Source organism: Lontra canadensis, unplaced genomic scaffold, assembly GCF_010015895.1.
Source record: "Lontra canadensis isolate GAN:19392208 unplaced genomic scaffold, GSC_riverotter_1.0 scaffold78, whole genome shotgun sequence".
NCBI lineage: Eukaryota > Metazoa > Chordata > Mammalia > Carnivora > Mustelidae > Lontra > Lontra canadensis.
The window spans coordinates 1,681,347-1,695,740 of NW_022631072.1; the positions used below are offsets into that span (position 1 = coordinate 1,681,347).

At 39.1% G+C, this 14,394-nt stretch overlaps 1 protein-coding gene across 4 annotated transcripts in view; it reads left to right on the plus strand.

Annotated features, from left to right (window-relative positions):
* The window catches only part of HEATR5B (HEAT repeat containing 5B), a 105,665-nt gene that overhangs the window by 50,156 nt on the left and 41,115 nt on the right, over positions 1-14,394 (plus strand). For all 4 annotated transcript variants that reach the window (XM_032881859.1, XM_032881861.1, XM_032881862.1 and 1 more), the window contains exons 22-24: positions 5,682-5,826; positions 9,436-9,675; positions 10,192-10,443. In XM_032881859.1, coding sequence (XP_032737750.1) covers positions 5,682-5,826; positions 9,436-9,675; positions 10,192-10,443 — 637 coding nt within the window. The remainder of the gene's footprint in view (positions 1-5,681; positions 5,827-9,435; positions 9,676-10,191; positions 10,444-14,394) is intronic.

Consider the following 14,394-nt stretch of genomic DNA (forward strand, 5'->3'; position numbering starts at 1 on the left):
ACACATTGTTGAGAGATCAAGATGAGAGCTGTAATGTGTCCTTTGACTTTTGTCATGTGATGTCTTTAGCAAGAGTTCATCTAGCAGAGTGGTACAAATAAAAGCCCAAATACATCGGGCTATGAACAGAAACTTCATTCTGAAGTTGACTTTATAGGAGAGGACTGAGGGCCATAGGTCAAAGGGGTGATGGGGTCAGGCAAGACTTTTTCTCCTACAGCAGTGAGAAGTGAGGGTGTAAAAGCTGACAAGATGGAACCATCTAGGATGGGAGGTGTGGGGCAGAGAGTGGATAATCATCCAAGGTTTCTGATGGAATGGAGTTTCCAGGGCACAAGTAAGAGAATGTCTCTCCCTTGGGGCGCCTGGGTGGCTCAGTGGGGTAAGCCTCTGCCTTCGGCTCGGGTCATGAGCTCAGAGTCCTGGGATCGAGCCCCGCATGGGGCTCTCTGCTCAGCGGGGAGCCTGCTTCCCCCCCTCTCTCTGCCTGCCTCTCTGCCTACTTGTGATCTCTATCTGTCAAATAAATAAATAAAATCTTTAAAAATATAAATAAATAAATAAATAAATAAATAAATAAATAGAATGTCTCTCCCAGTGCAACATGAAGAAAAGAGGAGAGGATGAGTATAGATAGAGGTGGGTTTTTGGATTTGGTGGCTGGAAGTTGGGGAAGCTATCATCTGAAGACTTTTACTTCTTAATCAAGTAAAAGGGAAGATAAGTTTTATGAGTGAGGGAGCAAAGAAGAGGGCCAGAAGTTTGAGGAGAGTGGATGCGGGAGATTAACTGGAGAAATAGAAGATTCTGTGGTAGTACTGAGGGTTTAGCAGAGGGTAGTGACCCTTTTTTGGATCCATTGTGTGATTCATGATGGTAGCAGTTTTCACCTTGTAAAATTTTTCTCTATAACCAACCATTGAGCGGCCAGATACTTTGAAACATTCATAGTTGGACTTTGGCCAACGAGATTCAAGTAAATGATAGCAGGATGAAAGAAATAAGGATTTTAACAAGACGTTGCTAAAATAGTAATGCATCATGAGGTCTCATTTGGATAAAAGAGGAGGGAAAAGACAGTAGGAGCCTGATATAGGGAGAGAAAGAAATCCTGTAGATGTAACCATGAGAAGATATCACCCACATAAAGAGAGGAGAAGGTTCTTCAGGATGAGGTGAAGGAACTGAAAGGCCAGCATATTAGATGTTAGATCTGATGTGGTATATTTAGCTTATGCAACAGGATTTTCTCTTGCTTCACCATAGACCAGGGGGAACTGAACCAGTCCTAGACCATCAAAAGAATCTGAGTATGCTGCAGGGCAGAAACAAGAGGCACATAAAATGCATACAGGAAACATCCATAAAAAAATATTTGATGAATAGTTTACATCTGATTGCATTCTGCAGCAAGAAATGTGGCATCCTGCCAAAAACCATGGCCTAATGCCTAACCTCTGAGGGCATTGGTGACATCTCTTGAGCAAGGTGGCTCTACATGAGCAAGCTGTTTCATGATACGGCTTAGGTAACTGACAAACGTGATGAAAACACACACACACACACACACACACACACACACACACACACTCTTTAGGTTATCTGGTTCCTCCATTTTTTTTTTCTCCTTAAATATAATTATACCATGAAGGTTGACCTTCTGAGATGGAACACATTTAAGAGGATCTGGTAAACAATGTGAATTTCGTTACCTCAGTGGAGGTTATCAATAAACCATAGTCTACACAATGAGCTTCATGTGTATTAACGTGAGAAAATGCCTCAAAACTCATTTCCTTAGCAGAATACCAAGAGTTTTATTACACAGCATGTTGGAGCCCTTTCCTGAACCCTCTCCAAAAGGCTAAGTAGTTAGATTACAGGTAGCTGGTTGGAAGGAGAGGGCATGGCAGGATAGAGATGAGAAAAGGGGCCACTCAAGGGGTTGTCTTATTTTCACATTGCCGAAAGCCCCCATGCAGTCTCTCTTACCAGATCTTTCGACAGTGAAAAATAGTCCACACATGGGTTCATCCAAATTGGTGAAATCAATTCAGATTCTTATAAATTTCATTTTCATTTTTGCTCAGTCATTGCCATCAGAAATGGCAATATTACATGATACCACATGTAATACCTAACACAAATGAAATGAGATTTTTTTCAGCGAATGTATTGAGAGGTGAGTTTCACCATAGTAATCTTTAAATGATATAAAAGTATTAAAATTTGATTTTAGATGTTAGAACATTCAAAATGTATCTTTGAAAGAAAAACCACCACTCTGAATTATTGTTATTTCCCTCTGGGCAAGCAACTGCTTTTTTTTTTTGAGAAAGAATGTGTGTGCTTGTGTGTGCACATGCATGAGTGGGGTGGGGGAGGGGCAGAGGGAGAGATAGAGACTCTTTTTTCTTTTTTTTTTTTTTAATTTTTATTTATTTATTTGACAGACAGAGATCACAAGTAGGCAGAGAGGCAGGCAGAGAGGAGGAAGCAGGCTCCCTGCCGAGCAGAGAACCCGATGCTGGGCTTGATCCCAGGACTCTGGGATCATGACCTGAGCCGAAGGCAGAGGCTTTAACCTTTAAGCCACCCAGGCGCCCCTTGAGAGAGACTCTAAAGGTCAACTCATGCCCGCTAACCCTGAGATCATGACCTGAACTGAAATCAAGAGTCAAACACTTAACGGACCGAGCCCCCCAGGTGCCCCAGCAACTGCTTTTTATACCATGTGACCACAGTTACACGTTCTCTTGTCCTGACAGAACTATTCTGCACACAGGCGCTTATGTCATCTAGGATAATTGTAGGAAATGTCAGTGAGAGAAAGACTTGAGCTGAATGTCCACATCATCACTATGAGAGCAGGGGTGTCTGGTTGTCAGGGATGTGTATACAGTGGGCACAGCAAGAAACAGCAAGGTGACATACAGTGTAAAATAACAGGCATTTTTACAGGAAGATGGAGCTCTACTGTAGGAGCAAGCAACACAGTGTTCCTGAGGTTTGTGGACTCTAAGAAAAACAAAGAAGCTTCTTTGGAAAACAGTTCAGCATAATCTTAAATAGTTGAATATATGCATATGCTGCGACCCAGAAACTTCACTCTTAAGTAAACACCTGACAAATACACACGCGTGTGTGCCAAAATACACGTGCAGGAATGTTCACTGCTGGGTTATTCATCATAGCCAAGACACAGAGCTGACCTAAATGTCTACCAGTCAGCAGTGGATAGGGTGATGTCATTATTCAACAGAGTACTACACAGCAATGAAAATGAACAGTAAATCACACAGGTGAATCTCACAGACAACTTGCTGAGAAGAAGCTAGACGCAGAAGAGAGCGCACAACATGGTTCCATTTATATAAAGTTCAAGAACAGGCTAAATGAAACTATAATGATGGATGTCACTATAGACTGTGATTATCCCCAAGGAGCTAAGAAGGGCCATGAGGAAGCCACATATTTTTATCAAATTTAATATGTTTTATTCTTTATTTTGTGGCTTTTACCAAAAAGTGTCAAGGGAAAGTTTTCAAGTAAATATGTCTTTATTTTCCCTGGTTTATAGTGACTCTAAGACACCATCAATTATAATTTGCATCTCTAATATTAGAGATGTTAGAATGGAAAAAATATGCATCAGAATCATTAAAATGGAGTTTTTGAAAAGACTTGGTAAACTAAAGGGTTTTTCTTTTCCCCTTTGGCTCTGCCAGTCAATATTTGTTGAGTATATTTTCTTAGCTAAAATTCTTTTTTTTTTCAGATTAAAAAAAAAATTCTTTTTTTTTTTTTTAAGTAGATTCTATGCCCAACATGGGGTTTAAACTCACAACCCCCAAATCAAGAGTTCCATGCTGTGTGGACTGAGCCAGCCAGCACCCCTCTTAGCCACAGTTCTATTCAGTTGCAACTAAATTAAATTTTTATGGTGTTCTGCTTTATATATATATTTGGTCATTTGATTCTTACCACAATTATTTAGGATAGAGCTGATAGAATCAAGAAACTAAGAAACTAAGTGACTTGTTCTTCCCATCTCATACGACCATGCTTAAGATTTCTAAGTATAGGATATTTGAAAGTTCCAGAATGTCTCCATTTTAAGGAGATGAAGTGAATAAAACATTTTATTGAAAAAAACTGTCAGGTTTTATTCCCTCAGTTTTATATATATATATACATACACACATATACATACTTATATATACTTATATATATTTTAATACTTGGTATAAATTTCACAGGGTATAAATCTTATGCAAATATATCTTGAATTACAAATGTTATATTGGTAGCATAAAAATATACTAGTCAGCATTGTGAAGAAGTGGTATATTCCATATATTTGTTCTCTCCTCCACTATTTCTGGATGACACTTTTTTTTTTTAAGATTTTATTTATTTATTTGACAGAGAGAGAAGTCACAAATAGGCAGAGAGGCGGCAGAGAAAGGGGGAAGCAGGCTCCCTGCTGAGCAGAGAGCCTGATGCTTTGTAGGTCTCAATCCCAGAACCCTGAGCTCATGACCTGAGCCAAAGGCAGAGGCTTAATCCACTGAGCCATCCAGGTGCCCCTCTGGATGAGACTTTTTCCTAAAATATATTACTTATCTTGCTTAAAAAGCAAGTTCATGGAACATAATTTAATATTTTCTTGATGAGTCAGATTTATAGCAATAATGATAATAGCTAATATATATTGAGCAAGTGCCATGTCTCAATCACTATTGTAGGGAAAATACTTGCATTAACTTTATTTTATTTTCACTATATTCCTGCAAAGAATCACTCTCCACGTTTGCATATGGGCAAACAAGGCACAGAGAGATTAAGTAAGTTGTCTAAGGTCACACAGGAGTCAGTGACAACCAAGATTCAAATCCAGTCTAGTAACCAGAGCCTGGGCTCCTACTCATTATGTTGTGCTGTGTCTTATACTTTACTTCATGTATTAAGGTGTACTACATTGGACTCTTTCAGGAACTTTTGAGATGAAAAATAGGGCCTATTTTGGAATTCTTTCCAGATGTTTATGTTTGCTTGACTTTATTTATTTAATTTTGTTTAGAGATTTTATTTATTTATTTGTCAGAGAAAGCACAAGCAAAGGGAGAGACAGGAAGAGTAGGCAGGCAGAGAGGGAAGCAGGCTCCCCACTGAGCAGGGAGCCTGATGCGGGTCTCAGTCCCAGGACTCTGGGATCATGACTTGAGCCGAAGGCAGGTGCTTAACCGACTGAGCCACCCAGGCATCCCTGTTTTTTTATTTTAATAAATACCCTTCTTAGCCTTCAATTCTTACTCTGTGCTCTGCCTCCCAACTTTTCATTGACTATGTATAATCTCCATGCACTTAAAAAATTTAGATGATATTTAGTAGAACCACGTGTAAAATAAGATGTGCAAGAGATTCTTCTGGATTTTCATGGAAGTATATAGTATCATCTTTAGTGACCAGGTCTTGGGACAGTTATTTTGGCCACTAAAATATTCCTTGTCTACTTTAGTGGTATTCTTTTTTCAAAAGTCGATTATTTGACTATATATTTAACAATTGCTGCTGTTAAATAAAGAGCCTCCTCACAAGGAAGGTGTTAATACGTATTCATTAGGCAAATGAGATTGCAGTTTTTTAAAGAAAATTGTCTAATATGTTATGGTTTCCAGGTTCACTTGTGTAGCTCCCATTTGCTACTTCGCCGAGCAGCTGTGGCTTGTCTCCGGCAGCTCGCACAAAGGGAAGCAGCTGAAGTGTGTGAATATGCCATGAGCCTAGCGAAAAATGCAGGTGACAAGGAGAGCCCTGGTACTCGTAAGTTACTTTATCGGTCGGTATTCTTTTTATTTAAATACTTCAGCATTTCAAATGAGTATTACTCTTTAAATAACATTTTTTTTAAGATTTTTATTTATTTATTTGACAGACAGAGATCACAAGCAGGCAGAGAGGCAGGCAGAGAGAGAGAGAGGGAAGCAGGCTCCCTGCTGAGCAGAGAGCCCGATGCGGGACTCGATCCTAAGACCCTGAGATCATGACCTGAGCCTAAGGCAGCGGCTTAACCCACTGAGCCACCCAGGCGCCCCTAAATAACATTTTTGCTTTCCAGTATGGTCAATCTTCTTCTTCTTTCAAGTTAAATAAAACCATTATCACTTTAAAAATTCCAGTATTGTTTTCTTGGTACTTTTACACTTTTACCTTTTTTAACGGTTGGAGCTAAAAAGGAAAAAAAAGTAAATAGCGTTTAGTGTCAAGGTACTCATGACATTCCTTCTGGATAATTTAGCTATATAATGGATAACAAACTCTAAGGATATTGCTTTGTATCACAAGTAGATTTCTGGAAAGAGAAGTGATCTATTTTGGGGGTACCTGAAAGCTTCCAGTCTCTGATACTAGTTGACCCTTTGTGATGTAACTTTTCCTCAAGAAGGGAAAGCTAGGGTAACCAATAAAAGAAATATCAGTAGGTGTTTGGGTAGCAAAAGGTAGATCTTTGCTTGCTTCCATTCTTTCTGCTTTGGGGGGGGTGGGGTTAAGTATAGCTTGAATTTCATAGCCAGCCTTTTGGTCTCTAGGGATAGTTTGCTTGAGAGCTTTTTCAGAGCTTAACTGACAGGTATTTCCCCTATTGTGAGAGAAAATTTTTACTTGTAAGAACTTTCTAATGCAGAGAAGTTGCTTGGGTACTAAGAAGCAAGATACTAAAATAACTTCAATTTTAGGATAATATAAGAGCTCTATTAACAAATATACTATATTGCATAATATGAAAGAAGTTACTTATTCAGTAAACAGTATTGCTTTTCTTCTTTTTAAAGATTTTATTTATTTATTTGACAGAGAAAGAGATCACAAGTAGGCAGGGGCGGGGTGGGGAGGGGAAGCAGGCTCCCCACCGAGCAGAAAGCCCGATGGGGGACTGGATCCCAAGACCCTGAGATCATGACCTGAGCCAAAGGCAGCGGCTCAACCCACTGAGCCACCCAGGCGCCCCAACAGTATTGCTTTTAAGAGAGAAAACATAGCACCAAAAATAATTATAGAATTCTCCTGAATACATAGAAAATTTTAAAACTTAATACACATCAGTCACCATAATCAAAATTGAAAGACAAACTAAGAGGGGAAGTACTTGCAAATATTTATTAATTTATTTTATTCATTGAAGTGTGCATATTTATATTTTAATGTTTTTAAAGCTTAGTGTGTTGAGGGTTTTAAGACCACCCTGAGGTATGATGATGTACTTGGAGGACTTAGCATATAGTCATGCTTATGGTTATGATTTACTATAGGAACTGGACACAAAGCAAAATATGCAGAGGGAAAAGGCACTTGGCGTGAAGTCTGAAGCAAACCAGGTGTAGATTTCCAAGAGCTCACCTGCCATGCAGTCACACAGAAGCTGCTTGAGTTCTGACAACATATATGAAATGTCTATCACGAAAGCTTGTCAGGGGCTTGGTGCCCAAGATTTCTCTTGGGCGCTGGTTGAGTAGGCATGGTCTGTCAAGCATATTCCAGAAGTCCAGACTTTCAAAGGCAAGCAGGTGTTCAGCATAAGCCATACCATTTGTACAGTTTTAGGCATAGTGAGCCACTTTGACCAGGAAATGGTGGAAACCCTCCTGAAACCCACTTCACTGGGAGGCTAGCTGAAGGCTAATATGAATTTCAGGCCTTACTAAGTCATCTCAAGCATCCTATGTTAACTCTCTTCTCCATCTATGGAAAAATCATGAGAACATAAAAAACATATTTTATCAGAGAAGAATTAGCAACTTATGAAATATTTTCAACCTCCAGTGATTAAATAAGTATAAGTCAATACAATCATAAGATAGCATTTTTCTTCCATAAAACTGACCAAATTAAAAATAATGGTTATAACCAGCACTGAGAGAGATATGAATAAAAGAGAAATGTCTTATACTACTGGCAGAAAGAAATATAAAGTTGTACAGATTTTCTGGATTTGTCAGTATTTTTTATCAGCTTACCCTTTGACCTAGTGATTCCCCTTTTAGGAATTTTTCCTCAATGATCAAGCAGTGTTCTCTCTCTCTCTCTCTCTTTTTTTTTTTTTAAAGAGGGAGAGAGAAGCTGAGTGCGGCAGAGGGAGGAGGAGAGAGAAAATCTTAAGCAGGCTCCATGCCCAGCGCAGAGCCCGACATGGCGCTCAATCTCATGACCCTGAGGTCACATCAAGAGTGGGGTGCTTAACTGACTGAGCCATCCAGGCACCCTCAATGTTTTCTTAATTCAGTGGTTTGTTGTATAGCTATGAAAATTCATGTTGTAGAAGCGTAATTCCTGATATGGAATGTACTATCAGCTGCTAAGTAAAAAATAGGCCTCTGTGCCCAGTTTCTTGCTAATGTTCTCTTTCCTTGGAACTGAACCTTTTGACTTTTCCTACTATCTGAGTTCCTCTCACTGTGGCTATTTTCTGCAAACTTCCCCTTATTTTGTCTTTGGAGTGACTCAACTAAAAGAGCGGCTTTCAGTCTACACGCCTTTGTCTCACTCTCTTCAAGGTTCAAAGGGCTTCCGTCTTTGGAGCCTCAGTATTCCTTCTTAAGGTTGCCAGTTGTACAACTTACACTGTTTCTAAGAAGGAAAAGATTTTCAGATAAAGCAGGACATTTAACTACTATTTTGTAACAGTGTGACTTTTTTAATTGAAGTGTAATTGACATACAGTGTTTTATTAGTGTCAGCTATACAACATAGTGGTTCCATCATTCTGTACTTGATGCAGTGCTCACCATGACAGGTGTAGTCACCGTCTGTCGTCATATGTTATTACAGTACTACTGACTGTATTCCCCATGCTGTACTTTTCAACCCTGTGACGTACCTTACAGCTTGAGGTTTGTGCCTCTTAATCCCTTCTACCTATTTTATCTATCTCCCCACTCAGTATGACTTTTTGATCGAATATTTCTTAGAAAGTATTTTCCCAGTTTTTAAATGATCTTTTAGGATGCAGTCCATTTGTAACTTGTGTTCCGGCTTTATAGATTTTTAAAAACCTAAACTATAAGACTAAATAAATTTCAGTTTGTTCTTCCAACAAATATAGCAATAATTATTTTTTAGTCCATTAAATTAAATCTATTTAGAAATATGTCTCTTTCCCACACTTAATGTTTTTTGGAATGAAATATATATTTATGAGCATTCCCTGGAGATTTGTTTAAAATACTGCAGAATAATCAGTCTTAAGGATTCGAGTTTTACCCATATTGTCAGATTAAATTCTAAACCTAAGGATATATAAACTGGAGAACATAAATTCTATGTATAGCTAGCTTGTTTATTGTAATAGTGAATTTACATGTAAGTCTTGGTTTTTATTACCTATAGTACACAGCAAAACCCTATACAAATTCATTTGTAAAATTTGCTTTTCAGATGTCAATCCTTTTGCACCTGGAGTCAGTTCTCGAAGTGATATCCACTGCCGGCACCAAGGTGTTAATATAACAGAAACTGGTCTCGAGGGACTTCTTTTTGGAATGCTAGACCGGGAGACAGACAGAAAATTATGTTCTGATATTCATGATACTTTGGGGCATATGCTTTCATCACTGGCTGTAGAAAAACTTTCACATTGGCTAATGCTTTGTAAAGATGTCCTGGCAGCTTCTAGTGGTATGTATGTAATATATAAAATATGTTCTTAAAATAATGACTGTTTTACCTCTGGTATATATCTGTATATGTACCTGTACATGTTTGTATCTGTATATGTAAACAGAAATATATACATATATATATACACATATTTGAGCTTACATTAAAAAATGCTAATAAATTTTAATCTAAAAATCCCTGTATAAATGTTGAAGGTTAAATTATATTACAGACTAATGAGCTTTCTTTGATTTGGGGGAAATAACTAAATTCAAACTAAATTTTCGCGTATAAAAAATCAGGTTACTCTGTATTCAACATAGTATGTAAAACTAGTGAAATATGTAAAAACACTTTTATGTTATCCTTTCTTTGCTTTCTGATTGATGTAAAAAAGACCGGCCAGTTCTGCTGTTTCCAAAGGGATGAGAATTTAGTCCTTTTTTATTAGAAATCTTATAACATTATTGCAAGTTCTAAAGTATCATTTTGTCGTACGTGAGGTTGTCATAATGTGCCTTGTTTGTGTTATAGATATGAGCACTGCCACTCTCGTAAGTAGTGGAAAAGATGAGGAATCTGAGAAGAAAGATGAGATGGATGATGATACCATGTTCACCACACTAGGTGAAGAAGATAAATCAAAGCCCTTCGTGGCACCTCGCTGGGCCACTCGGGTGTTCGCGGCAGACTGCCTGTGCCGAATCATCAATTTGTGTGAGAATGCAGACCAGGCCCACTTTGACCTTGCCATGGCACGTTCTGCTAAACTACGAAACCCTACAAGTAAATTTAAAATCAGTATTTCTTTTCCCCAGAGTATTTTTCTAGGTTTGTAATATAGGTTTGCTGCTATGGAACATGGTTTAGACTCTGCCTTTCATTTCTTACAAGTTTCTTTTACCTTTTTTTCTGTCGCCTAAGCATACTACTATCTTCTGACCTATATTTAGAAGATAAGTTGAAGAAAATGGTCCAAAGGTGTACGCCTTCATAAGGTAGATGTATCTTAATCATGTGCCCTAAAGATAACAATGGTAGTAATTTACACATCCTTTGTACTTTGTCCTAGTTTAGCATTTAAGTATAAAAGAGATGGCAAAATGTTAAGGTACATAAGTAAAGGTTATGTAGCCCAGCCATGGAGAATATCAGAACTTGTGCATGGCATCATTTAATTCAACTCAAACTCTCAGATTTCAGAAATGCTGCTAGGTATTTTTGAAAAGGTGAAAACTCTTACTGAAACTCGACACTGTTTTTTATCTTTTGTAAGCTTTTTATATCCCATAATTCTCTGGATCAGATGTTACAGGGAGTTTACAAAGAGATTGTCAGATCCAATATCCTCATTGTACAGATGAGGAGACCCAGAGAAGCCAAGAGTGGTGCAAGAGTAATAGACTCTCTGTCTTGTACTTTGTGGTCTCTTCATCACCCTGTCATTTTTTTTTTTAACATATGTAAAAACAAATTGTGCGTACTAATAGTATTGAAATCTATACATTAAAACTCCTTTTAGTTTACTTGATTACAAATGCCTTTTAGTTTACTGGAACTCAAAGTTGGATTAAAAAACAAACAAAAAGGGGCGCCTGGGTGGCTCAGTGGTTTAAAGCCTCTGCCTTCGGCTCAGGTCATGATCTCAGGGTCCTGGGATCGAGCCCACATCGGGCTCTCTGCTCAGCAGGGAGCCTGCTCCCCCCCCCTTTCTCTCTGCCTGCCTCTCTGCCTCCTTGTGATCTCCCTCTGTCAAATAAATAAATAAAATCTTAAAAACAAACAAACAAAAAGTAAAACAGTGGTACTCCACGTATAAACTGTGAGTCCGAATGTACAGTTGTCAGCAAAGCACAATATATCACAAACATGGTGTCCTTATTTGTGCTATTATTTATCAAATATTTACCAAACCCTATTCTTTGCTACACATTGGGGATGCAAAGAAGAAAAAAACATAGCCCATATCCTTGAAGAATTTCTAGTCTAGAAGACAGAAAGACTTTCTCTTAAACAATTATATGTCTAAATACTATTATGACAGAGTGTTTTGGGGGCATAAACAAGTAGTATGCATTTTCTGAAGAACCAGGGAAGATCTCACAGAAAAGGTGATTTTGAAACTGGATTTTAAGGGCAGACAAAAGATTTTCCAGGTAGAAGCTGGTTGTATTTGTTTTCTATTGCTGCTCTAACAAATGAAGACAAATTCAGTGGCTTAAAACAATACGCATTTTTTATCTTATTGTTCTTATAGGTCAGAAAATCCAACATGAGTCTCACTGGGCTAAAATCAAGGTATCAGTAGGGGGGGGCATTCCTTTCTAGAGGCTTTCCAGGAGTCTTTTCTTCTCGTCTTCTTTGGCTGCCTGCATTCCTTGGTGGTGGCCCCCTCTCTCTGTCTCTTGAAGGTGGCCTCCTCAAAGCCAACACTGACTTGTCTCAGTGTTCCTTCTGTAGCTGTCACAGGGCTGTGAGCACAGCCAGGAGTGTACTCCGCTTTTCAGGATCCTGTGATTAGATTGGGCCCACTATTAAATTTGGGATAATCTCCATTTCAGAGCCCATAACCTTAATCACAACTACAAATCCCCTTTTGCTATGTAAATTAACATAATCACAGATTGTAGGGATTAGGGTAGAGACACATTTGAGCACCAGTGTTCTGCCTACCGCAGTGGTTTATTACAAGCAAGGAAAGTAAGATAATTTGCTTGCTTTAGATTTTATTTATTTGTTTGCTTATTTTAGAGAGAAAGAGAGTGTGTGTGTGCATGCACACCAGCATGAATGAGGGAAGAGAGAGAGTGAGAGGGAGGGAGAATCTCAGGCAGACTCCGTGCTAAAGATGGGGGCTCACCACGGGGCTTGATCTAATGACCCTGAGATCGTGACCTGAGCTGAAATCAAGAGTTTTACTAATTAAAATTAACCAACTGAGGCGCCAGGCACCCAAAAAGTGAAGAGAATTTGTAAAGGCATGGAAGTATAAGTGTGCATGTGACATTTAGGGAGTAGTGCAGATCTTCAGGTTGGCTTTCCTTTCTTTGTATTTAACACTTTTTCTCTCATTATTTGTATCTTGCCCACATGAGAAGAGATCCTCACAAGTTTTTCCTTTAGATCATTGATAATGTTTTACTGTTTTCTGCCCCCATAGTAGATCTTGTCTTCTTTTGTTTTTAGTTTTCTTTTAATTTTTGTCCTTTTTCTATTTTCATTACATCATATCCTTTTTTTTTTTTTTAAGATTTTATTTATTTATTTGACAGAGAGAGAGATCACAGGTAGGTAGAGAGGCAGGCAGAGGGAGAGGGAGAAGCAGACTCCCCGCTGCGCAGAGAGCCCGATGCGGGGCTCGATCCCAGGACCCTGGGATCATGACCCGAGCCGAAGGCAGCGGCTTAACCCACTGAGCCACCCAGGCACCCCGAAAAATTTTTTTTAAGATTTTATTTATTTATTTGTCAGAGAGAGAGAGCGCTAGAGCGAGAGCGAGCACAGGCAGACAGAGTGGCAGGCAGAGTCAGAGGGAGAAGCAGGCTCCCCACTGAGCAAGGAGCCTGATGTGGGACTCGATCCCAGGACGCTGGGATCATGACCTGAGCCGAAGGCAGCTGCTTAACCAACTGAGCCACCCAGGCGTCCCGAAAATTATTTTTGAGATTAGCTCTTTCTGAATCTTCAGAATCTTTATTTTGCCTGTGTGTGTTTTCTTCATAGGCTTATTTGTTCATATATCCTTGAAAGAGGAGAGCATTCTCCATACTTGAAATTTGTTCAAAGTGTGTGTGTGGGGGGTGTGGATTGTCCATATTCTTGGTCTTTGTTTACTTCACATTGGTAGCTGGATAGTCAGCTGATATAACAGCTTTCCAACCTAGATTCCGGTATCTGACATGCTTTGCTCTGCTGGGCTGAAACAGGATCCTTTCTAGTTGCCATTGCCTGTTATTCTGGACAGTCATGTTAGCATGTAGTTTTCAAAGTTATAGACCAAATATATGTGCTATCCAGGCTCTTTCTGTATCATCCTTACCTCCCTTTGTATCCACTGAACTTTAGTTGTATGGAACTACTGCTCCCAGAATGTGATAAACCTCTAACAGCCCCCCAGTTCTCTCCCCATTTTAGAGTTTCTGCCTCATTCCCCTTCCTACTCCCCTGCTTTAGGAGTTCATCTCCTCGGACTTGGAAAAAAGCTATGTTGACTTTAGAAAAGTCAGAGATAGAGATTTGTGTAGAGAAGCAAAATACTTTCAGTAATAATTGCCTAGTTTTTGGTTGGTAGATTGGTATCTTTCTAGACCTTTTTAATTAGGAGGAGTAGTGGGTCTTTTTATTTACTTTTGGGTTGGCATAATATGAATAAGCTCACATTAGTCCAGTTCCATCTGCCTTGGAAATTTCCTCCCAACTTCTGGCAGTTCATTATGCCTAATTTTTTTTTTTTTTTAAGATTTTATTTATTGGGCTCCTGGGTGGCTCAGTCTTTAAGCATCTGCCTTCGGCTTGGGTCATGATCCCAGGATTCTGGGATTGAGGCCACATCAGGCTCCCTGCTTGGCAGGAAGCCTGCTTCTCCCTCTCCTACTCCCCCTGCTTGTGTTCCCTCTCTCCCTGTGTCTTTCTCTGTCAAATAAATAAATAAAATCTTTAAAAAAAAAGTTTTATGGGCGCCTGGGTGGCTCAGTTGGTTGAGCGACTGCCTTCAGCTCAGGTCATGATCCCGGACTT